The following is a 27,081-nucleotide window of genomic DNA, read 5'->3' as shown; positions in this document are numbered from 1 at the left end:
ATCTGTCCATCGGCAAGTGTGTACGGGCGGTTTGCAGACCACCCATACACACACACACAGCGGCAGCCGCGAGGAGGGGGCCGCCAGGACCCGAAGGCACAGTAAGATGATGGCCGTTCTGCAGATATATCTGTCAGGTGTGTAACCACCTTTAGAAGAGATTTTGCCTATAGCAAACCAATCAGATTCTGGCTATTATCTTCTAGAAGGTGCTAGTTAAATGTTAAGTAGAATCTGATTGGTTGCTATGGGCAACATCTCTTCTAAAACTCACACTTTAGTAAAATTTACCCCCTGCAGTCTCACTGCCTGCCACATAAATCAGTACATGGGATTATTTCATTCAATGCGCCTTTAAAAGACAAAATATATAAAATATATGATATTTTACTTTTATTTGGCGTTACCAGAGTTTGAAATACTTTCAAACCTCACCGTTATGTCCGTCTGCGCGCATTACCGGCAACTACACTCATTTCACTGCGCACCTATATAAGATGCCAGAACTATTGGTCGTCTGACCGTTCTGGAGGCACTTTGCGGGGATCGCGTTGAACTGAATCGCCCCCATGAGATGTATGTTCCGCTGCACATTAGAAAGCGAATAAACAGCTACAATACAAGATGATTCTTCATGAAAAGAAGTTTATTAGCATGTGGGATGTATGAGACTGTATGTAGGGTCATATTCTCTGTAGTCAGCCATTCCAGACTTCAGAGGGCTCCAGATCCGGTCATTGTCTCTTATAGATTACAAAGAGAAAGCCAGATGCTCATTGGTTGCTATGGGTTACAGCAAGATGGTAATGTATTTAGCCCACAACATAACCAGACTGTCTGACGTCTCACAAGCCGGCGAAACGCGTAGTAGGCCCACATTTGTCCTATACAGCGATTTGCCGTATTCCAGCCCCGTATAGCAACCTCTGTTTCTTCGCTATTCCTAATCTACAATCCCACAATACAGATCCAGCAAAATACACACATGGGCCTGTTACCAACTCGCGCGCAAGACCGAACACGGCCGCATCCAGCGGTTTTTAGCAAACTACGCATGCGACGCGGGACTGCGTCGGCATCTGTGTAATCCTTACCAGAGATTCAGAATCTAAAGGCATCTCAGCCATTTCTCCCCGGGGTCTGAATGAGCGGCAGCTGGGTGAGCCCACACAAGAGAACCGTTCCGTGACAGTGGCGTGGGCGTGCAGCCAGAGTTAGTCGCCATTCTGAGTGAATGGCAAACCCAAATGGTTCTCCAGCACCCAGCATGGGGTAGGTGTAAGTGCCAATGATAGTGATGATGGCTGCTCTTGTGAACGGAGGAGAGGGACCGCCGCGCACGTCTCGGAACGCAGGCGTATAGTCGCATCAGTATTCCGTTCACTGCAGACGCCTGGAATTGTGTATTGTGTGAACTCGGGCCCATAATATGTGTGGGAGTAGGGCGGTATCGAAGAATGGCCCAGTGAGCAGAAAGTGAAAGTTACAGGTTCCTGCAACAAATTTTAGACCGGAAGGGAGAGCCATTAAAAAATAAATATGTGTTGATATCCATGGAGATGACCACAATCTGTGGCGCATTGGCCTGGTTTATTTTACGTATGAGGCACACTCCAGCGAGGTTACTAAAGTTATAATTGGAAGAGAATAAAAGGGGGCACTCTGAGCTATGCTAGTCTCCATGATACAGCCTCTGTCATTCCATGTGAAAGGATAAAGACCTATAGGTTATATATACGGAACTGACTGCTGTGTGCCAATATCATAGTCTCCATTATTACATGGAGTTTCCAGAAAACCACAGACATGCAAATGACATCAAGGACAAAGTCACCTTACACCAAGTTTAGCTAAACCATTAATAAGAGGGAGGCCAAGCGTGGGCTTAGATTACATATAATTGCAGGTCCTTGGTGATGACACAAGCAGATTAGTCAGAACAATTACTCCAGACGGTGAATTGTGAGGACGAAACAACTTAAACACTTTCTCCTCACTGATATCACTGGGACGGGCCGCCCTTAGGGAACGTCCTGTGTATTACAGCCATTTGTAGTACAAAGAAAGGAAGTCTCCTGGAATGAATGTTTGGCCGCAGTCATAGTATTCCCCGTGTGTAACCACCTGGTCAGAACACGTCATCAGCATGGGTTGTAGTTTAGGCACGTGCGAGACAGAATTGACTCACTACAGACGTGTTTAGGGACTGAGAGGATGAGGAGGGATCGTGTATACGCTGGCAGAGATTGCTGCTCACTACACACCCTGCCATGCCCAAAATACCACAAGACGGAGCGCACAGCCGCAGACAGAGTGATACTGGCTTTAATAGTGTTTTATCTTAAGTACGGGTATTGCACAGCCCAAGGTGTTCCCCTACACCCAGCAGAGGCTGCCATACCCTCTACAGCACAACCAACATGGACGCTACCTCGCTAGGGAGTACAGACGTTTGCATCCTGATATAAATACTATTTATGTAGCACTACATGCTCAGACCACTCAGGTTCACCATATCCTCACACGCTACATACAGCGGGTGGAGCTTATAGGAATCTAGTACATGTTCTCCGTGACATGTTGTTAGGTTTTTGTGACAAACCACCCAACTAAAAAAAAAAAAAAAAAAAAAAAACCAACACAAAATGGCTGCCTCCACTGAGTGTCAGTGACAGGTCCACATGAAATGATGCAAACACATTTTGTGTCTTTAAATGCAAATACAGTGCATCCGGAAAGTATTCACTACGCTTCACTTTTTCCACATTTTGTTATGTTACAGCCTTATTCCAAAAATTTAATAAATTCATTTTTGTCCTCAAATATTCTACACACAATTCTCCGTAATGTCAACGTGCAAAAAGTTTTTTGCAAATTTAATTTGAAACAAAAAACGTAGAAATCACATGTACACAAGTATTCACAGCCTTTGCCATGAAGCTCAAAATTTAACTCAGGTGCATCATGTTTCCACTGATCATCCTTCAGATGTTCCTACAGCTTAATTGGAGTCTACCTGTGGTAAATTCAGTTGTTTGGACATGATTTTGAAAGGCATACACCTGTCTATATAAGGTCCCACACTTAACATTGCATGTCAGAGCACAAACCTAGCATGAAGTCCAAGGAATTGTCTGTAGACCTCCGAGACAGGATTGTCTTGAGGCACAAATCTGGGGATGGGTACAGAAGAATATTTGCTACTTTGAAGGTGTCAATAAGCACAGTGGCCTCCATCATCTGTAAATGGAAGACATTCGGAACCACCAGGACTCTTCCTAGAGTTGAACGGCCATCTAAACTGAGCGATCGTGGGAGAAAGGCCCTAGTCAGGGAGGTGACCAAGAACCCGATGGTCACTCTGTCAGAGCTACAATATTCCTCTGTGGAGAGAGGAGAACCTTCCAGAAGGACAACCATCTCTGTAGCAATCCACCAATCAGGCCTGTATGGTAGAGTGGCCAGACGGAAGTCACTCCTTAGTAAAAAGCAAATGGCAGCCCACCTGGAGTTTGCCAAAATGCACCTGAAGGACTCTGTGGTCTGATGAGACAAACATTAAACTCTTTGGTGTGAATGCCATGCGTTATGTTTGGAGGAAACCAGGCACCGCTCATCACCAGGCCAATTCCATCCCTACAGTGAAGCCTGGTGGTGGCAGCATCATGCTGTGGGGATGTTTTTCAGCGGCAGGAACTGGGAGACTAGTCAGGATAGAGGGAAAGATGAATGCAGCAATGTACAGAGACATCCTGGATGAAAACCTGCTCCAGAGCGCTCTTGACCTCAGACTGGGGCGACGGTTCATCTTTCAGCAGGACAACGACCCTAAGCACACAGCCAAGATATCCCAGGAGTGGCTTCAGGACAACTCTGTGAATGTCCTTGAGTGGCCCAGCCAAAGCCCAGACTTGAATCCAATTGAACATCTCTGGAGAGATCTGAAAATGGCTGTGCACCGACGCTTCCCATCCAACCTGATGGAGCTTGAGAGGTGCTGCAAAGAGGAATGGGCGAAACTGTCCATAGATAGGTGTGCCAAGATTGTGGCATAATATTCAAAAAGACTTGAGGCTGCAATTGCTGCCAAAGGTGCATCAACAAAGTATTGAGCAAAGGTTGTGAATACTTATGTACATGTGATTTCTTATTTATTTATTTCTTAGAAAATTTTCAAAAACCGCAAAAAAAACTTTTTACACGTTGTCATTATGGGGTATTGTGTGTAGAATTTTGAGGACAAAAATAAATTTATTCCATTTTGGAATAAGGCTGTAACATAACAAAATGTGGAAAAAGTGAAGCGTAGTGAATACTTTCCAGATGCATTGTAGGTTCCTAAAACGAAAAGTGAACACAATTCTATATAAACAAAATGAATCTGCCCCCCCCAATTGCCAGACCATCATACAATGCATTACACACGCAATAAGGGCAGGGAGGGTACTTACCTGGCGTCCCCCTTGGAGAGGTTGTTGTTGGAGGGGTAAAGAATGACCTGATCTTTCTCCACATCCACAACGCATTTTGTATGAAGGTCCAACTCTGTAAGAAAGCACAGGGATACCGACTGTTAGCGCTATACACGCACGTGTCCACGTTTTCTCTCTATACACGCAATAAAAACCCATCCACACACAGGAACTAAGGCAAGCCATATCACAGTGTGAACTTTGAGTTTGAACCAATGAGTACGAGAATAAAACACATTAATGTGACAACACCGCGGCACCTCATGGCCAATACTTCTATCGAATGATTAATATTGATGGTTTCTAGCCAATGGATAGGCTGCACGCTCAGGGATGTTGCTTCATGGACGAAAACGGCTCTGTCACCAAAGCCGACTCGCCGACAAATATCTTGGATTCTAGGAGCTCACACAGAGTAATGGTTATTTATTTCTGTAGCCCAAACCAAGTCGCACCCGACATGATGTGAGGGGAAGTGGGGCGGCCATTTTGTTGGTGGGGTAATCGACCTAAGTCAGCTAATTTTCTTCCTGAACCACAGGTGCTACAAGAGCCTGTGTGCAAAGGGCCCTCAGACCTGCCGGCCACAGATGGGAGAGAGACTCGGGCAGGAAAGGAGAGGTGCGGCATTATAGGAGTGAGCCGTATGCCAGTACAGAGGTGTATTGTACGGTCTCCCACCATCCTCTAGCTGTACTTCTGACCACATAACTGGCATTACGTTGCCTCAGAGGCTCTCGGGGTTCTTGATCATTGATGGAAATATACCGCAATCCCATAGGACAGAGAGAGGCTACTACATCATTTCAGATCCAATAATCTCCTTAAATCTGCAGTGCAGAAAACATGGCTATGAGCAGAACAGTAATGTAATTTACTCTATGCATCCATTCGAATGTACGCTATATCGCTCAGTGAGCGCAAATGACCCTGCCTGTAAAATCTGACATTGCATTGTGCAGCTGGCATGACGGGCATCATCCTGACATTTTTGGGTCACGAAGACATTCACTGCTGCAGCAGCAGCTCCGTCTCGTGCTAACCTCAGGCCCAGTTTCTCCTACTGAATGTTATCAGCGGCTGGCGTTCTATATTTGGAGACGGTGCCCCTATGGAGCTTCTTAGGTGAAGTGGCTGTTATCTGTAAGGAGAGACAGGCCACCAGTGGGTGAGGGGGGCAGAGCTATTTGCGGAAGGTGGATGATATTGATGAAGAGAGAGGTGCTACGGTGACCTGACATGACATTGACAGGATCCATGACCCAAAGAAAACCCTTTCCATACAATGGAAAACAGCAGTGTGGAGCTGCCAGTCCTCTCCAGTAACAGGACTGGAACATAAATTATTTACAAACAGCTTTACGGTGAGATTACTTAAACGCATGACTCTCCCGATTCTATTTCCAAGACGTATTTCTGGGGCCTCACTAGGACCCACTTTGTAAATTACACTTGCCTCAAGGGCCGCATCGGACCCCAGGCTCTTTACTGGTCAGACACAATGTGGGGGATCTCAATGCGATCACACGATACTCCAAAGTAATAATCCGGGCACCTGAGGAATACTTACCTGAATGTATGTATGGTGGCCATAGAGGTTGAGGTGCTCACCACCTGCAGCTTGTTCCTCTTAAATCACACACTCGTATACTAAAGACATGTTCCTGGCCAACTACTGCCTTGTGTTTCAATAATGAGAGGTTATGTGTGGGTCTAAACATTCGGCTTCCTGAGGTAACCCACAAAATGGCACCCTCCGCAGGCCACATATACACCTACCTTAATGTTTGTGTAATTATATTTTTAAAGGAACATATTCTATCTACCAGTGAACATGAGATCACTAACTTACACAATTAAGGAAAGAAAAATCAACATTTTGCAATAAAGCCACCACACAAGAAGTTTACCTCACTGCAGACCCACTCCCCTGCGAGAAAATATGGCGTGCCTTAGACAAACATGTTCCATAAATTATCATGGCCGCCAGGGTGTAGTATTTCCATTATCAATGCAAGTAATAAAACAAGCAGACATTCCTGTAAGAAAATTTGCAATATCAAAGTTCAGGTTTACTTGAAAAGTGAAAGTAGACTGGACTCTTGCTGGTACATACACAGTTACAAAGGGACAGCCAAGCGGGCCCAGGCTAGAGGGACAGCCAAGCGGGCCCAGGCTAGAGGGACAGCCAAGCGGGCCCAGGCTAGAGGGACAGCCAAGCGGGCCCAGGCTAGAGGGACAGCCAAGCGGGCCCAGGCTAGAGGGACAGCCAAGCGGGCCCAGGCTAGAGGGACAGCCAAGCGGGCCCAGGCTAGAGGGACAGCCAGCTAGAATATCACATATGAATCCTAAAGTACATCTAATCGGCATTGGAATACACTGAGGGAAATGTGGACAGACCCCTTTGAGCTCTCTTACGAGTCTCAGTTTAGGAAATACGCTTCTGACAAAGGATCACAAAACATAAATAAATAGGAGTAAGGACTGGAGCGGCTTTCTAATCTCGCACACAAATGGCAGACGCACACAGAGAACCAAATATATTTTCCTGCGCTGCCATATTCACTACTGTGATGTTAGAGTCCCTCAGGACAAAGGGCCAGATTCATTAAGGATCGCTAATGCGATCGCAGCTCCGTAATCGCACTCAGGTCTGCTGCGAAAATATGCGAATGACTGCTATCGCAATGCCGTCGCACTGCCAGCAAAGACACCCATTACCCCCCACTACCGCTATCTCACATCCGTAATACCTCGCAGTCCTCCATAAACATCGGTAACAGCGAGAACCATCGGTCCCTCACGCAGAATTACAGCAGCCCTGACCTCACTTAGAAATCGCTATCCTCGTTACACGCAGTGAGTACACAAGCTGCGTATGCCATCACTATGGCTAATTTATGCACGCCCACGCAACGGCGTTCAATCGGACAGACACGTCTGCGTTTCGCCGACCACCTCCAAACACTGTCAATCACTCTGCGATGGCTCTCCATGGTCTTCGCGATCGCAGTGGTGCAATGCATACGCAATACACGACAAACGCCCGTCTGCAATAGCGATCCTTAATAAATCAGGCCAAAAGACTGTAAATGATGTGACGGTAAAACACTCACTGTTTAGTGAAGATGCAGAGAAACTCCCAATCGATTATAAAGTGATTTCTAATTATTGCTAATAGCTGCAGGCGCACGCAACAGGTGCGTTTTTCACGTTTTTTTTTTTAAAATATCACTTTAGAGACCTTAAAATATACTAGCACCCATTTTCAAGTACCTCAGATTTCACAGGTCTACTTAATTTCCCCCCAAAATACTGCTTAACGCCATTCTTCACCATTTGTGCAAAGACGCTATTGAAACAACTTAAGTAGCCGAAACGGAATCGGTATGAGATACCGCCGGCCGCATGGCCGGTGGTTCGATTCCCGGCAGCGGCAGCCCGACATCAGCAGAGTTCCGAGCAGCGGAAGCCCGACAGCGCTGGAAATCCCGATCGTGGACAGGTGAGTATCTACTAACCTAACCCCCCTAACCCTAAGCCTCCTTAGGGGTGCCTAACCCTAACCTCCCCCCCCCAAGTGTCTAACCCTAATCCCCCCTCTAAGTGCCTAACCCTAACCACCCCCTTCCCCGCTGCCTAAACCTAAGTCCCCCGAGGGGGTGCCTAACCCTAAGTCCCCCCCCGGGGTGCCTAACCCTAACCCTCCCTCCCCCAAGCCTCACCCTAACCCTCCCGGGGGGGTGCCTAACCCTAAGTCCCCCCCGGGAGCCCTAAACCTAACCCTCCCCCCCCGCGGCTGTCCGCTCACGGCGCCCGGCATCACTACGATCGGGATGCCGGGCGCCGGTCTCCCGGCGTCGGGGAAATGCCGGGCGTCTACATCTAGACGCCCGGCATTTCACCCTTGCCGGGATATGACAGTCGGGAAGCCGGCTTCCCAATTGCATACCCCCCAAACAGTTGTATCAGGGCTATTACTACATATCTACACTGAACCCCAATGTTTAGTGCGTCTTTTTTTAGGGGGGGTTCAGGCTGGTTTCCCCAATTCTGACAGCACTTTCTGCCTGTTCTGAATTCGCCGCTTGCCGTTTTCACGTGTTGTGCAAGTGAATACGGCGAATAGCGGGGATGCGCATGATAAAGTTTCCGCGTCCAAAAGACGCGATGTCCGGCAGGCATAACTTTTCCGCGGGTGCGAAATTAATTGAATACCGCCCCTTGATGGCTACTTACGATTGATCCCTTAGCCCGCCCCCTATTTCTGGAACAGCTCTGCGAAAAAACAAGGAAGCTCCAATAAACCAGCTGCATCCCCTGTACTAGTGCGACAAAATCAGGTCAGTAACATTTCTGCGATGCGTGCTAGTTCGACTTCAATTCTCATCAGTTATAAAGGGTGCCTGAAATGCTCACATATACTGTATGCCAACTGATCAAAAGAAAAAGAGAAACAAAAACACCCAGATTCAATGGGCCGCAAAGGGACGATTGTGCTCCGCCGCAACCCGAGCGCGCTTTCCAATTGAGTTGCACATGTGAACGGCCAAATTCCGGCCATCACTGATCATATAGGAGCAGACCAATCTGTGTGTGCGCAGTCATCTGGCGACCATACCAAGAGTACCATGTGACTGATTTCGACTGGATCCCTTTTGGCCGTACTGATCCTTTTGGGGTGACACTATACTGGTCCATGCTGCAATTACTGGCGCAGACTTTTTGCAGCTGTAAATAGAACCTGAGCTATAGCAGAACGCACGCTGCCATCAACATGGAGGCTTATTGGGGACCAATTGGCACACCTGTGCTAAATGCATTACCCAATCGCTTTATGGCACGCCATTCCTAATGGTCGTTTCCTGGGAACGACCTTTCCACGGATTTAAAAAAACACTGTATGCTCTCCTAATGAATATCCCCAGTCATTAAGTGTTGCGGGCTGCAGGAAGGAAATTGCTTGTATTAAGGGAAATAAGGGCAGCTCCCAGCCGCGGTCCGATCCACTGGCGAGATGAATGCTAATGAACCGTGAGCCCTCTGCGAAATACAAAACAGCCTCTGGCCACTTCCTTACCCTGCTGCATGAGAGGAGGATTTGTTCAGCCGAAAAATGATAAGACAGAAGACGGAGGACGGATTGACATAATATGGAAGACCTAGCGCTGTGATCTGAAGCGGCGGGAGACCCCAGATGACAGGCAGCCCGCCTGACCGCAGCGGCTCTGAGAGGAACACTCATTAAAAAAAGCGATATCGGGATTAATGGTTTACAGACGTAGATTCAGCTATAGCTAATAGTCTAGGTTAGGGGACAGACCCCCAAAGGGAAAGATCGCTCTCAGTAAGACAGACCATAAGCAGTGTTTACATTGACTTTGGGTTTTTTGTACATGCTAATATACAGAGGAGGGGGTGACTCTGCATTATATATCTGTGTGTCTGTGTATATAGACATATTAAGCAGGTGCCGCCACACTGGCAAAGTTGAGATAATCTTGGCACCAAACATTTTCTCAAACACATCCCAGTGCAAATATACAAAAACATACAGCTTACTTTAATTAAGCGTTTTTACTGTACATTGCTTTATATACGAAGAAGAAAAAAAGGCTTAAAAAAGATATATATAGAACTTTGATAAACATAATCTGCATGTATTAGTGCAAGGATGGGGAACCTCAGTCCCGGGGGCCGTATAAGGCCCCCGGAATCATTTGGTCTGGCCCTCAGAGCTTTTTCTGCTAGCAGGATACCTAGAATGACACCTTGCAGCCAGAATCTATGCAGCAGCACCGCCTGGAGTGTCCTTAGGACGCTTCAGACGGTCACAGGGCTGCAACTTACAGCTCCCCGGAGCATCCTCAGGATGCTCCTGGCACTGCTGTAATCACCGGCGATTGTGACCCCGCCCCAATGTGACATCACACTGTTATATATATCAAAATGGCCCTTGGCAGAAAAAAAAGGTTCCCCCACCCCTGTATTAGTGTGCCAGGATCCTCCTGGCACACTAATGAGTCACTTGTCTCCTGATATACTCTGTGCTGCTGAAAGGTCATTGCTTGGCATAGTGTTATATAGCGTTCGCCTCCCGATTCTCCCACAGAGGCTGCTATGCTAGAGGTCTACTGGTGGAGAGCAGAATGCATACGACTGCATTCAGGAAGAGGTAGCGAGGCTCAGAGGCCCACCTGTGCTACAAGGAATGGGTAAGGTTTATAATAGAGGTAAGTGAACTACATATCTACTAATATTTCCTGTTCACAATAACAGCGGGGCAGCTCTAGCAGGGCAGAAATCTGGCATGCTGGAGAGATGGCACCGTGTTCATTCTAGCACCCTGCACCTGTCACAACCCGTGCAGTTCCTCTTTCCTGTGCCTGGGCTGTCGCTCTCTCTGTTCTGGTGCTTCTAGCACACTCCGCTGATGCAACTAACTGCCGAGCTATAGACTTGAGTGTGCTAGAAGAGCCAGAGCAGAGAGCGGCACCCCAGGCAGGAAAGGTCTGTGACAGGTGCAGGGTGCTAGAAAGAACACTATGGTATCCTATGGCAATGGTACGTTGTATGTCACTGAGCTATACCTGGGGGGGGGGGTTTGCAGTGAGTAGAGCTGCTGTGATGTCATCACACACAGCAGCCACAGTGTGAGGAGGCTGCACATTGAATGTGGGATAGAACACAGCCGATTTACTATTTGTTTGTAAGCAATGCATACCAAAGACATGCAGAGACAGAGAGCGTACCTGTCCTTCCATGCCAAATATGGAGACAGACCAGATAAAAAAACAGGTTATTGTTGATCGGTGCAGTGAGATATCTGTAAGCACAACACACATGCACAGATATCACGGCCAATGTATTCATTCTTATACTGCTGCAGGACATGTAACTGCCTGGGAGTTCTGGCTGCAGAAAGTGGCCCAGGTCAGACTTTAGAATTATTCTTAAGGCTTATTCTAGCTACTTTTATATAAATACATATTTTTAATTAGTTTTCACCATCGCTGCCAGATTTAGGAACATTGCCTTAAAAAGAGAGTAAAAAGAAATCTGCTTCATTTGCTGTAGCTCTCTGGAGATGTACGAGAACACACACACAGCGCTCATCATCCTCACACACAGCGCTCATCATCCTCACACACAGCGCTCATCATCCTCACACACAGCGCTCATCATCCTCACACACAGCGCTCATCATCCTCACACACAGCGCTCATCATCCTCACACACAGCGCTCATCATCCTCACACACAGCGCTCCTCATCCTCACACACAGCGCTCCTCATCCTCACACCCAGCGCTCCTCATCCTCACACCCAGCGCTCCTCATCCTCACACCCAGACAGCGCTCCTCATCCTCACACCCAGACAGCGCTCCTCATCCTAACACGCAGACAGCGCTCCTCATCCTAACACGCAGACAGCGCTCCTCATCCTAACACACAGCGCTCCTCATCCTAACACACAGCGCTCCTCATCCTAACACACAGCGCTCCTCATCCTAACACCCAGACAGCGCTCCTCATCCTAACACCCAGACAGCGCTCCTCATCCTAACACCCAGACAGCGCTCCTCATCCTAACACCCAAACAGCGCTCCTCATCCTAACACGCAGACAGCGCTCCTCATCCTAACACCCAGACAGCGCTCCTCATCCTAACACCCAGACAGCGCTCCTCATCCTAACACCCAGACAGCGCTCCTCATCCTAACACCCAGACAGCGCTCCTCATCCTAACACCCAAACAGTGCTCCTCATCCTAACACCCAAACAGTGCTCCTCATCCTAACACCCAAACAGCGCTCCTCATCCTCACACGCAGACAGCGCTCCTCATCCTCACACGCAGACTGTGCTCCTCATCCTAACACACAGACAGAGCTCCTCATCCTCACACGCAGACAGTGCTCCTCATCCTCACATGCAGACAGTGCTCCTCATCCTAACACCCATACAGTGCTCCTCATCCTAACACGCAGCTCCTCATCCTAACACCCAGACAGTGCTCCTCATCCTAACACGCAGCTCCTCATCCTAACACACAGACAGTGCTCCTCATCCTAACACACAGTGCTCCTCATCCTAACACGCAGACAGTGCTCCTCATCCTAACACGCAGACAGTGCTCCTCATCCTAACACACAGCGCTCCTCATCCTAACACACAGCGCTCCTCATCCTAACACACAGCGCTCCTCATCCTAACACACAGCGCTCCTCATCCTAACACACAGCGCTCCTCATCCTAACACACAGCGCTCCTCATCCTAACACCCAGACAGTGCTCCTCATCCTAACACGCAGACAGTGCTCCTCATCCTAACACGCAGACAGTGCTCCTCATCCTAACACGCAGACAGTGCTCCTCATCCTAACACGCAGACAGTGCTCCTCATCCTAACACGCAGACAGTGCTCCTCATCCTAACACCCAAACAGCGCTCCTCATCCTAACACCCAAACAGCGCTCCTCATCCTAACACCCAGACAGTGCTCCTCATCCTAACACCCAGACAGTGCTCCTCATCCTAACACCCAGACAGTGCTCCTCATCCTCACACCCAGACAGCGCTCCTCATCCTAACACCCAGACAGTGCTCCTCATCCTAACACGCAGACAGTGCTCCTCATCCTAACACGCAGACAGTGCTCCTCATCCTAACACGCAGACAGTGCTCCTCATCCTAACACGCAGACAGTGCTCCTCATCCTAACACGCAGACAGTGCTCCTCATCCTAACACGCAGACAGTGCTCCTCATCCTACCACAATTACTCAAATCCTTATCCGGGGTTTTGAAGACACCAAAGTGGTTTTATGCTAGCGTCGCAGGTCACCCGAAAGGGAACTGCAGAGGGTGGTGTATGATATGTCAGGTTGCAGAACTTATACTTTCATTATGTCAACACCATCATCTAGGCATTTTCAGAATGTCGACACTGACATCATTTCGACATTGTGAATGACGACAGTACTATTTTAGCCTAAAGGCTCCCATACATCAGCAACAGATTGCTGCATTCCTGCAACTCAGCATCGCAGGAACCGTGAAATCCAACATGTTGGATTTCACAGATATGCTGATCACGATCAAAACATGATCGTGATTGGCACATCGGTGAAATTTAACATGCAGAATTTCACCAATCCTGCGACAGATCACGGAATCGATCAATGACCGCTGGTCTGCATTTCCGACCGGCGGATCGGCGTTTCCAATTCGACGCCTGATGTATGGGGGCATTACCACTAATCATAACCCTAATCTAACCCATATTGCAGCCTAACACTAAAGCTGGGTACACACTTAACAGATATACCTGCAGGTGATGGTTGTTCATACACACTGAGCAACCATCATCGGTCTTCTAGCCTCGGGTACCGCTGACCAGGGGGGCGTGTCGCACACCCCTCACCGCGGCCTCTGCAGCAAGTGTATGAGCGGTCGGAAGACCGCCCGTACACACAGCACGATGAGCAGATATATCGCTGGCCGACTGGCCGACGGACATCCGATATATTGGCTGATCAATTGATAGGCCAATATATCTGCCAGTGTGTACCCAGCATTACACTAAATGCAGCCTAATCCTTAATTGCATGTGTCGACATTGTTACTGTGAACATTAACAATGCAAAAATGTGGACATCCTGAATGTTGACATTCAGAATGTGCCGTCATATTGGCTGGAACGCAACTACAGGCTACTAGGAAAAGCGGTTTTATCCACAGGTAACAAAAGACTTTTGCACAAGTCATCACATAATAACCTATGGACACTGACGTTGGCTGTCTGCTTTGTCTGGTCCACAGCTCTGTAGTTTTGCAGAAACGTCCTGGGCATCAGTAGGATGAATAACAGGTGTAGGACTTGGTTAATAACCCTATATACAACCCCGGATGATGCTTCAGAGTATCTCAAGTTAAATGCACATTAAATGCTTAAACACTTCAATTCATATAATTTTCTGCTGTATTTTTGCAATCTTAGCAATGAATAAACCTCTATGACAGTACATGGCGCCTGAATGAGGTCATCTGAACCTAAATCGTGTACCATGGATGCACTTAGTGATCTTACTACATGGCATAAGTATCGCCATACAAACTGGTCTCCATTGCGTGATCCGTGCAGTCTATACTACAGACCTATACCGTATACTGGATGCGCATCACAAAACACTTTACACTGGCTCCAGTCAAGTTAGACAGCCCACGTCAAGGCACGCCCTCCGCTCTCCGCCACCAGGCAAAAGTCGCCATGGTAGAAAAACTATTTTCTGCGCAAGGCACTATGAAGTATTACAGTCCAGAACCTGCAACCTCTATTATAGGACAGGTTCCCTTAATCCACTGACTGAACCGTATGGCTGGATAGTAACAGAAGAATGAAGAAATATGTTCAGGAAACATATACATTGGACAATCTTTCCCGCGAGGTGGAACGTCTTATTTTGCACCTAGAAACATAACATGGTCTCATACTGGGCTGCAGGCAGGTCTGGTAGTTGGAGCCAAGTACAAGATCTGAGGGAAACAGGAGGGGACTCCAGGCCACATTCCCAGCAGGTGGGGAGGGACTGGAAACTTGTCAAAAGTCAGTTTGTGTTTTCCCAAATCCCGGCAGGTGGTCGGATCATTCAGCGCTGATGGGCAACTAACCTACTCCTGTGTGGATCCCATGTCTGGAGGGCAGGACCCTCCCTCTTCCTGGCATTTCCACTGTAGTGTCCTCACTGCATCTTTGTAAGCTCCCTGTTTACTCATCAAAGGCTGCGGTTGTCCAGGACTGCTGCAAGGGTGGGAGTGCAAGTGTGCAGTCACTTCTCACAGCAAACCCTCCAAACAAACAATGATTTACAGCGTGCGGTCAGCCCACACCTCACTGAGCTGAAATAAGAGACACAACTTGCAGATTCTAACAGCTGTAAATCTATACCCCCTCCTCTCCTCTCCCCAGCAGTGACTTCTGCTGCATTGTACAGCAGCAAAGGTCTGACAGACAGGCCTTATGTACAAGCGTGCCAGGCTCCTCTCTATTACACCACAGGACAGAGCAAGCGTGCCAGGCTCCTCTCTATTACACCACAGGACAGAGCAAGCGTGCCAGGCTCCTCTCTATTACACCACAGGACAGAGCAAGCGTGCCAGGCTCCTCTCTATTACACCACAGGACAGAGCAAACATGCCAGGCTCCTCTCTATTACACCACAGGACAAAGGAAGCGCGCCAGGCTCCTCTCTATTACATCACAGGACAGAGCAAGCGTGCCAGGCTCCTCTCTATTACACCACAGGACAGAGCAAGCGTGCCAGGCTCCTCTCTATTACAGCTCAGGACAGAGCAAGCGCCAGTCTCCTCTCTATTACATCTCAGAACAGAGCAAGCATGCCAGGCTCCTCTCTATTACACCACATTACAGAGTAAGTGTGCCAGGCTCCTCTCTATTACAGCTCAGAACAGAGCAAGCATGCCAGGCTCCTCTCTATTACACCACAGGACAGAGCAAGCGTGCCAGGCTCCTCTCTATTACACCACAGGACAGAGCAAACATGCCAGGCTCCTCTCTATTACACCACAGGACAGAGCAAGCATGCCAGGCTCCTCTCTATTACACCACAGGACAGAGAAAGCGCGCCAGGCTCCTCTCTATTACACCACAGGACAAAGGAAGCGCGCCAGGCTCCTCTCTATTACATCACAGGACAGAGCAAGCGTGCCAGGCTCCTCTCTATTACACCACAGGACAGAGCAAGCGTGCCAGGCTCCTCTCTATTACACCACAGGACAGAGCAAGCGTGCCAGTCTCCTCTCTATTACAACTCAGGACAGAGCAAGCGTGCCAGTATCCTCTCTATTACAGCTCAGGACAGAGCAAGCGTGCCAGGCTCCTCTCTATTACAACTCAGGACAGAGCAAGCGTGCCAGGCTCCTCTCTATTACAACTCAGGACAGAGCAAGCGTGCCAGTCTCCTCTCTATTACACCACAGGACAGAGCAAGCGTGCCAGTCTCCTCTCTATTACAGCTCAGGACAGAGCAAGCATGCCAGGCTCCTCTCTATTACACCACAGGACAGAGCAAGCATGCAGGCTCCTCTCTATTACAGCTCAGGACAAAGCAAGCATGCCAGGCTCCTCTCTATTACATCTCAGAACAGAGCAAGCATGCCAGGCTCCTCTCTATTACACCACATTACAGAGCAAGTGTGCCAGGCTCCTCTCTATTACAGCTCAGAACAGAGCAAGCGCACCAGGTTCCTCTCTATTACAGCTCAGGACAGAGCAAGCGTGCCAGGCTCCTCTCTATTACACCACAGGACAGAGCAAGCATGCAGGCTCCTCTCTATTACAGCTCAGGACAAAGCAAGCATGCCAGGCTCCTCTCTATTGCACCACAGGACAGAGCAAGCGCACCAGGTTCCTCTCTATTACACCACAGGACAGAGCAAGCATGCCAGGCTCCTCTCTATCACAGCTCAGGACAGAGCAAGCGTGCCAGGCTCCTCTCTATTACAGCTCAGGACAGAGCAAGCGTGCCAGGCTCCTCTCTATTACAGCTCAGGACAGAGCAAGCGTGCCAGGCTCCTCTCTATTACACCACATTACAGAGCAAGCATACCAGACTAAGCGCGCCAGATTGTAAATGCTCACGAGCAGGGCCCTCTTCAGTTCCCACACTTACACCATCATCTCCTACCCACTGCTAACAGAAGCACCAAACCTTTGAGTTCAGCCGGCACTGATTACTTTTGTATTATGACTGCTGATGCAGAAATGTTTTGTACTGTAAATCTCTTTTTTTATTGTTTTGTTCATACTGTTTCTATTTACTTTGTAAGGCGCTGCCAAGCTTTTGTGCCGCCCTATAAATAAAGGATAATAATAATCTATTGCAGAACAGCACACAACAAGTGTGCCAGGTTCCCCTCCGATACAGAGGGCAGAGTGAGCATACCAGTCGACTCTCTATTACAATGCAGGGTAGAACAAGTGTGCCAGGCTCCTATTACAGTGCACGGCAGAGTGAGCTTCCACGGCTCCACTCTAATACTGCATAGGTTCACTAGGTTCAACGTTTATTGCAGCACTGGGCAGAGTGAGCGCACCAGGCTCCCATCTTGTAGAACGGAGAATGCCAGGCTCCTGTACTTTTGCAACACTGGGTAGAGTAAGTGCGCCAGGCTCCTGTAATCCGGCAGCACTGGGCAGAGTGAGTGTGCCAGGCTCCCATCTTGTAGACCTGAGAATGCCAGGCTCCTGTACTTTGCAGCACTGGGCAGAGTGAGTGTGCCAGGCTCCCATCTTGTAGACGTAAGAATGCCAGGCTCCTGTACTTTGCAGCACTGGGCAGAGTGAGTGTGCCAGGACACTGCAAAGGAAAGTTGCCAGGTTCCTCTATATAGCAGTGCTGAATGGGTCTGACCCACACATCAGTTACAAGAGATGGTAATATGTAAAAGGCACAAACACCCCCATAATAAATAGCATAAGAGAACATTAAGCTGGGCATCCACTATACAATTTTCTGTCAGATATTTGGCCCTGATTCAGAGCCGGACCCTCTGACGGAGCGCTCGCTCTGAATCAGGGCGGTCCCTCCTCGTTTTTGGAGCGGCCTCCAGGCCGCTCACGTAGCTGTGGGTGACCACCCACATCTATAGCGAGCGGCCAAAATGATGGTCGCGATGGTCAAGACCATCGCGACCTTCGGGCTTGCGACGAGACCCTTGCGGTAGGGTCTCGCTGCCGCAAGCCCTGGAGTGCTTTCGGCTCTATCAGAGCCAAAAGCACTCCCACTGACAACGCCTCCGTCTAGGCAGCCATGCCCCCGGCATGCCCACCAAAAGGGGGCGTGCTGTCAATCACCATCGACAGCACGACCCCTTTGGTGCGAGACCCTTAACGACAATGGCCGTCGTTATTCGGGTCTCGCACATGCGCACGACGGAGCCGCCTCCGTCGTGCGCATGCGCACTTGGGCAACATCGACCCGCTTGCGAGCGGGTCTGAATCAGGCCCACTGTCCAATCTGGCTGGTTGGAATGAAAACCTGGTAACGTACGGGAGCAAATGACAGGCGATCATACGGTTTTAAACACTGAAAGAAGGACAAAAAAAATTGTTCAGATTAGTTACATTTGTGTGTTTTAACCAATTTGTCTGAACAACCATTTTTTACTATTTTCCAGTGTTTGTGAGCAAATGGACGATTGTCATCTGCTCCCATACATTACCAGGTTTTCATTCCAACCAGCCAGATTGGACAGATATCTGACAGATAATTGTATAGTGGATGCCCAGCTTTACTTCTCTATGAGGAGAGCTCTGTGGGGAGAGAAAGGGATTTTTGTGCAAGAAAAAAAAAACTGCAGACACCTCTAGTATTCAAATACAGCCAGGTACTAGAATCTGCAGTCACAGAGGAACATTTGAATAGCTCCGTTGGCTGCCCATTACTAATGTGCCCAAGAAAGCTATTCAAATGTTGCCGATGAGGCACGAGTGCCCGGTAATTGCGCATGTCGCGCCCAAATGCATGCGCAAAGCAGCTAAACCCATCTAAATTACTGTGTAGCGCGCCCAAACGGCCGGCTATTTCCGATTTCGGCTCGCCACCTCAGAATGGAGCGAGCACAAATCTAGACACCCGCAGGACTCTCGCCCGATCCCATCGACATTTGAAAAGCTCCGACGGGTGCCCCCCAAAAATCGATTGGGTTCTCTACAAAAAATGTCGACATTGAAAATGTTGACAGCAGAAGGTCGACACAGTTAAAATGTCATCATCATTAGGGTCATCACCTGCAGAATGTCGATATTGAAAGAATGTCGTCATCAGAAATGTCAATATTGTCATTTAGGGTTTAGAATTAGACTAAACACAGGCTGTCGACATAACATTATTGTCAATAGTATGAACTGAACACACTGACATGTTCAATGTCAATATTCACAGCCATGACGACATAATGAATGTTGACATAATATACCCCATTCTGGCGTCCGACTCCTAACGTCAGATATACATCATATGTGCCACAAGGAGCTGGGGTTAAGCCAAGGAGGCAGCTGCTTGGGGTACAAGGATAAATGGGGGCACAGGCGTACGACAATAACTGTGTCCTTCTCTCACGTGCCCCCTAAGATTATAAATCGCTGTTAGAAATTAAACTGATTATATGATGACATTTTATAATTTTGGACCACGTTTTTATACGTGATAGAAAGAAGAGCTGTCCTCTATGATCCCGATGTCACTCTCCTCTTGTTACACTGGTATTTAATATGATAAATGTGTCGAACGATCAAAGCCGCGCAGCCATAGGAGATCTCTAATCCTGGCTTATTATTATTATTATTTTGTGGCTCCAGGTCACGGCCGAGGTCTCACCTCTACTTCACACCTTGCCTATGGCAGAATAACAACCTCTAATGGAACCGAAGTCTCAAAAACATATTTGGGTATGCTGTAGAGGAGGGGGGACTATATTGCCTTGAACAGGAAATATTGCTATAGATCAAACAATTAAAGGGGACTCCATACACAGGGAAAAGGGTCTTCCAGGCAGATTAGTCCGAGATGTAGCTCATAGATAGCCTATAGTGTCCAATGCACAGATCTGAGCTCATCTGTTGTCCTATCCAAGGACAAGCACCTTATCAAAACCTGTTCAGAAAATAAAGCTGCCTGAAGCCGGAGTTCACCATCAAGTTTCCTGTGCTTCTAGAACACACTGCATAGTATCTTCCCCGGGAAAGACCTCGAGGCATCGGTACGCACTCAACAGGCTCTTAGGTTGTCAACCGATATTAGGGGGGGGAGATGTAGCGATCCTTGAAGAGAGATAAACCAATCAAACAGCTCCTAGCTGTCAATTTTTCAAAGACAGCCTGCAAAAAGATAGTTAAGAGGTGATTGGTACTTTATCTCTCTCCACAGGTTGATACATCTCCCCCAGACTCCGTAAACATTTTTATTTCATGGGTTATCATCACATTTAAGCGTGAAAGTTTTAGTCATTTGAGTAAGACACCAGGCACGGCTTTGGTACAAACGTATGTCTTTTTATGTTCCGGGCTATTTTTTGCTTTTTAATTAATGTCAGGTGACACTTTGACTAAAGGTCATAAAAACACTTCTACTGATGCCATTGAAGCCCAAACTAAACAGGCAACTTTGTTTCAAAGTAAATCCAAGTCTTTCATGTGGTCTTGAGCTCCACCTAACATTTAAAAATGTTACCGACGTATGACTTGAAGTTTAGCCGCCAATAAAACAATTATAAAACGTCTATATCAGATCGTGAAATCGGTTTTAGGACTTCAAGATGCTGTGCAAAAATAATAGAAAAAATACTGGGCCGGTTTAAAAGGAAACTAGGACATAATATGGAGTAAAACAAAATAGTATGCATAATCCAAATGCATAGTCCAAATGAGCAGCACCCCCTAGTGGTGAATTTGTTATGAAAGTGCTAAAAAAACAAAAATAAAAGTGGAGGCTTTACTCGTAGCAACCAATCAGATTTAAGCTATCATCATATAGACTGTATTGCATGAATGATAGCTTGTATCTGATTGGTTGCTACCTCTACATTTCCTTATTAGATGTTTTATTAAATCCCCCTCTTTGTCCTATGTCTCATCTATTCCATGGATGATTTTTTGTAGTCTGAACCAAGCTGCCTTACGGATGACGCACAGGGTGTTTTTGGAGTGCCGCCATTTCTCATGCATTTTATAAAGTGCGTCTGTCCAGTAGTTAATGTCTGCGTACAGCGTTCAGTGAACTGTCACTACTTTATTAATGCTGTAACCCAAAGCAACTAGATCTGGTTTACAGCTTGGACAGATGAATAGCTGCTATGGGTTCCAGAAACTAATTTTGAGCACCAGTTTTATAAAGATCTTCCAATAAAGGTTTTTAGTGCCTCAGAGATCTACACCTCAGCCCCAATACCATGGCACATCTCAATGCAGGTGTGACCCACACTTACTCAGAGGGGACCCCTGCTGGAGAATGACAGGATAAGACACCCTGTGAGGATGATGCCTCCTGACCGGATGGACGCTGTGCTAGACTAATCAGGAGCTGGCTGTCACCTTTGATGCGCAGTCATCGTTACTGACCTCCAAGAGCCATTGAAGCCTTTAAGTGGGGGATAACACACTCTTCACAAATTAATCTGAATATTACTTTTTTTTAAAGGAAGATGGATGGGGAAGGACCAGGCCACTAATGCACTGTAAGCAGGAACTAGCTGCATCAGAGGCACGAGGCACCAGTGAATTAGTATGCTGAATTCTCACAAATATTGCTTCACACATTTGTCTTCACTGTCCGTTGGCAGTGGACACTCTTCACTGTGAGAAGATATCACAAGGCGGTGTGTATTCCAGAGGTGTTCTGAATATACATTACCTCTATAGGGGTTGGGGATAGGGATCCATGATGGGAAAATCCCAACAGATTTTAAGTATTCTAACCCCAATCCTAACCCTAACCCACCCCTCCCATAGCCTAAAGCCTTACCCTAGTGTCTAACCCCACCGTCTGAATCTGTCGGGTTCAACACCCCTCCAATATCTGACAGAAGGCAACTTGTTTATCGGGGGAATAATGTATTAAACAAAAATGGGTTTATTTATTTAAAAAAAAAAATTAGCATTAAGTAACCAGTGAAACACATGGGGATTACCGATGCGCCCATTACATTACAAACAATTTAGTTGGGAAAACTCCAATTTAGGTCACATATTTTACAATGTACAACACCCCAAAATACTAACCCCTTATCTTGTCCCAAAACTATTTCCCTATAGAATGTAACCTGGCGAGCAGGGCCCTCTTACCCCTTTGCCCGTCTGTTATTACCCAGTCTAGTTTTATTAGTGCTCTGTTGCTGACTGTAAAGCGTGACGGAACATGCCATAAATCGGTTGAGGGTGGCCTACAACGTCCCAAAAATCGCTCATATTTTTCTGCACACTCCCAACAAGTATAAATAAGTCCGGATTCATTACGCATCACTGTGTGACAGTTTGCAGGCACGGAGCTGAATGATGGGCATTGTGAGACACAGCTGAGGTCATGGAGAGTCATTAACTAGAGGATGTTGGTTCTGCACTAACTTTGACCCGGGAAAATAACCCGGCAAGTTACGCCCATTCACAAGAAGAGACAGTCTCCGCTGTGCACTGCCCTGACCATCGCAAAATGCATTGTACAGTCATAAGATTATGGTCAGGGCATATTCAAAGTTTATTGCAACAGAAAAATCATACAGGAGCTGCAGTACCCCCGTTAGCCTGCAAGTGTAATGCTCTCTGTACTGCGTTGTCCTCTAACCCAGAGTCCGTGTAAGCCAGGAGCAGGTATTACCCTTTCATTACAGAGCTCTGGGTTGAAACACAAACTAAAAGTGACATTTTTCCCCATCAGCAAATAAAATAAGTGCGTATAGGAAGTAAGTATATGTTAATAAATATAAAATAACCAATCACCTTACAACAACACTCTTAGGTTTAGTGATATTACCCAGATGGTACATAGAGTAAGTTTCAGGACATTATGGGTAGTAGCCAATTCAGTATGACGTTAGAAACCAGTTTCACAGACACAGCCATTTGTATACTGTTATTAGAGGACTACAAAGAATATGCCATCATCTGCGCCACTTCAGCGCGCCAGCATCTGCACCACCTCAGCACGCCAGCATTTGCGCCAGGTTGTATGCATGCAATTATCAGAGAGGTGCCGCCTCTTACTGATGCCCACTGTGTGTGCTATGAAGCAGGATACCCCCTCCTCTGCCATCGACGTTCTGCAGCATCTCCCTTGGCTTGTATAAAAGGCCTCAGCAATCTGTTGCAACTGAACTACAAACCCCAGCATGTTGAAAATCAGCCAGAGAACCACAAAATGACAACTACACTGGTTTGGGAAGTGTGTAACTAAATCAATCCAATACATCGGACACACATTTACATACACATGTACATAGCTCTATAGCCGGTCTATGGGAAGGGTTTCAGTCATAGCAAGAAGATATAGCTTCTAAGGCAGTGATAGGCAACCCAATACACCATCAAAGGGCGGCACATCACCCTCAGTAATAACCACACATTTGATCAAAGGGACACTTATCTGTAATAATGTAACAGCAGTGACTTACACAAGTGTAACAAACTATAATAAACAAATCTAAAAATATAGCAGGAAGGAGCTGGGGGCACATGGGGAACGTGTTCATAAGGTGATTGCTTTTCAGGAGTTCAACAAGGTCGTCTGATCTGAAGCAACTAATGCCAGGCGTTCTGTATCCACCTGTGTAACCGGATACGTATTGCTTACTGAGTGGCAAACAAGCAATGGATTATTTACAACACTGTGGATCGCATCACACTGAACACGTTTTTACCTAGTACATCCACAGCCCTTCACGTCATGGGCTGTATCCCCCCAATCCTTCTCATATACCAGGCCTAGGATGTAGTCGGACAGATGTGCCACCTATTCACAGTGCCGGCTGTACAGCGGTTACACCCATTACTGAGAGGTCCAGCAAGGGACAGAAGTGAGTAGAGAGCAGGCAGCCAAACAGTGCATCGAGATGGCTGTCACTCACAGGCCCAGGCGTCACTCACCAGGGCTGTCACTCACAGGCCCAGGCATCACTCACCAGGGCTGTCACTCACCAGGGCTGTCACTCACATTGCCAGGCGTCACTCACCAGGGCTGTCACTCACATTGCCAGGCGTCACTCACCAGGGCTGTCACTCACAGTGCCAGGCATCACTCACAGTACCAGGCGTCACTCACAGTGCCAGGCGTCACTCAGCAGGGTTGTCACTCACAGTGCCAGGTGTTACTCACCAGGGCTGTCACTCACCAGGGCTGTCACTAACAGAACCAGGCATCACTCACCAGGGCTGTCACTCACAGTGCCAGGCGTCACTCACCAGGGCTGTCACTCACAGTGCAGGCGTCACTCACCAGGGCTGTCACTCACAGTGCCAGGCGTCACTCACCAGGGCTGTCACTCACAGTGCCAGGCGTCACTCACCAGGGCTGTCACTCACAGGCCCAGGCGTCACTCACCAGGGCTGTCACTCACAGGCCCAGGCGTCACTCACCAGGGCTGTCACTCACAGGCCCAGGCGTCACTCACCAGGGCTGTCACTCACAGGCCCAGGCGTCACTCTCCAGGGCTGTCACTCACAGTACCAGGCGTCACTCACAGTACCAGGCGTCACTCAGCAGGGTTGTCACTCACAGTGCCAGGCGTTACTCACCAGGGCTGTCACTCACCAGGGCTGTCACTAACAGAACCAGGCGTCACTCACCAGGGCTGTCACTCACAGGCCCAGGCGTCACTCACCAGGGCTGTCACTCACAGGCCCAGGTGTCACTCTCCAGGGCTGTCACTCACAGTACCAGGCGTCACTCACAGTACCAGGCGTCACTCACAGTACCAGGCGTCACTCAGCAGGGTTGTCACTCACAGTGCCAGGTGTTACTCACCAGGGCTGTCACTCACCAGGGCTGTCACTAACAGAACCAGGCATCACTCACCAGGGCTGTCACTCACAGTGCCAGGCGTCACTCACCAGGGCTGTCACTCACAGTGCAGGCGTCACTCACCAGGGCTGTCACTCACAGTGCCAGGCGTCACTCACCAGGGCTGTCACTCACAGTGCCAGGCGTCACTCACCAGGGCTGTCACTCACAGGCCCAGGCGTCACTCACCAGGGCTGTCACTCACAGGCCCAGGCGTCACTCACCAGGGCTGTCACTCACAGGCCCAGGCGTCACTCACCAGGGCTGTCACTCACAGGCCCAGGCGTCACTCTCCAGGGCTGTCACTCACAGTACCAGGCGTCACTCACAGTACCAGGCGTCACTCAGCAGGGTTGTCACTCACAGTGCCAGGCGTTACTCACCAGGGCTGTCACTCACCAGGGCTGTCACTAACAGAACCAGGCGTCACTCACCAGGGCTGTCACTCACAGGCCCAGGCGTCACTCACCAGGGCTGTCACTCACAGGCCCAGGTGTCACTCTCCAGGGCTGTCACTCACAGTACCAGGCGTCACTCACAGTACCAGGCGTCACTCACAGTACCAGGCGTCACTCAGCAGGGTTGTCACTCACAGTGCCAGGTGTTACTCACCAGGGCTGTCACTCACCAGGGCTGTCACTAACAGAACCAGGCATCACTCACCAGGGCTGTCACTCACAGTGCCAGGCGTCACTCACCAGGGCTGTCACTCACAGTGCAGGCGTCACTCACCAGGGCTGTCACTCACAGTGCCAGGCGTCACTCACCAGGGCTGTCACTCACAGTGCCAGGCGTCACTCACCAGGGCTGTCACTCACAGGCCCAGGCGTCACTCACCAGGGCTGTCACTCACAGGCCCAGGCGTCACTCACCAGGGCTGTCACTCACAGGCCCAGGCGTCACTCACCAGGGCTGTCACTCACAGGCCCAGGCGTCACTCTCCAGGGCTGTCACTCACAGTACCAGGCGTCACTCACAGTACCAGGCGTCACTCAGCAGGGTTGTCACTCACAGTGCCAGGCGTTACTCACCAGGGCTGTCACTCACCAGGGCTGTCACTAACAGAACCAGGCGTCACTCACCAGGGCTGTCACTCACAGGCCCAGGCGTCACTCACCAGGGCTGTCACTCACAGGCCCAGGCGTCACTCTCCAGGGCTGTCACTCACAGTACCAGGCGTCACTCACAGTACCAGGCGTCACTCACAGTACCAGGCGTCACTCAGCAGGGTTGTCACTCACAGTGCCAGGCGTTACTCACCAGGGCTGTCACTCACCAGGGCTGTCACTAACAGAACCAGGCATCACTCACCAGGGTTGTCACTCACCTGTCACTCACAGTCCCAGGTGTCACTCACCAAGGCTGTCACTCACAGTGCCAGGCGTCACTCACCAGGGCTGTCACTCACAGTGCCAGGCGTCACTCACCAGGGCTGTCACTCACAGTGCCAGGCGTCACTCACCAGGGCTGTCACTCTCCAGGGCTGTCACTCACAGAACCAGGCGTAAGTCTGGCTGTCACTCACTCTCCCATGTGACAGTCTGCATGACTGTCACTCACTCTCCCAAGTGTCACTCACTCTCCCATGTGACAGTCTGCCTGGCTGTCCCTCACACTTCCCGGAGTTGCACCTCCCCGCTCACCTCTCTTGCTGATCGGCCGGATCCGCACGGCCACCTTCACCTTGGAGTCGCCCATTCCGCTCTCCGCCGGGAGCTCCCAGGACTTTCCCGGACCCAGCCGGCTTCCGTCTCTGTGAAGGGGGGGGGCGGGGACCGGGGGCGGGGCCTGGGGCGCGACGTCATGACGTCACCTTTAATGAGCAGGCTGCGGTCACATGGGACAGGGAGTGACGGTTACCATGGAGACAGAGCGCTTCCCACCAGCACCACGTGTGTTACACAGCAGCTGCGGTGCCTGTCAGAGACTTGTAGTTCTCCAGCATCTGAAGTGCCACAGGTTGCCTACCCCTGCTGTATATAATGTGTACACAGCGTATTGCATGTATGCTGTCCCGTGTTGCATATTTATTATCCCTC

General features: G+C 48.9%; 1 protein-coding gene across 1 annotated transcript in view; it reads right to left on the bottom strand.

Annotated features, from left to right (window-relative positions):
* The window catches only part of KIF13B (kinesin family member 13B), a 210,742-nt gene extending 183,957 nt beyond the window's left edge, over positions 1–26,785 (bottom strand). The window contains exons 1-2 of the mRNA XM_088447549.1: positions 26,686–26,785; positions 4,452–4,545 (exon numbers count right to left, since the gene is read on the bottom strand). Of these exons, the coding sequence (XP_088303675.1) occupies positions 4,452–4,545; positions 26,686–26,740 (149 nt within the window). The 5' untranslated portion in view covers positions 26,741–26,785. The remainder of the gene's footprint in view (positions 1–4,451; positions 4,546–26,685) is intronic.
* Between the last annotated feature and the right edge of the window lie 296 nt (positions 26,786–27,081).

The sequence above is a fragment of the Taudactylus pleione genome, unplaced genomic scaffold (assembly GCF_031769625.1).
Source record: "Taudactylus pleione unplaced genomic scaffold, aTauple2 ptg000434l, whole genome shotgun sequence".
NCBI lineage: Eukaryota > Metazoa > Chordata > Amphibia > Anura > Myobatrachidae > Taudactylus > Taudactylus pleione.
The sequence above is the reverse complement of the archived record's forward strand: the minus strand, read 5'-3'. Positions and strand labels throughout refer to the sequence as shown.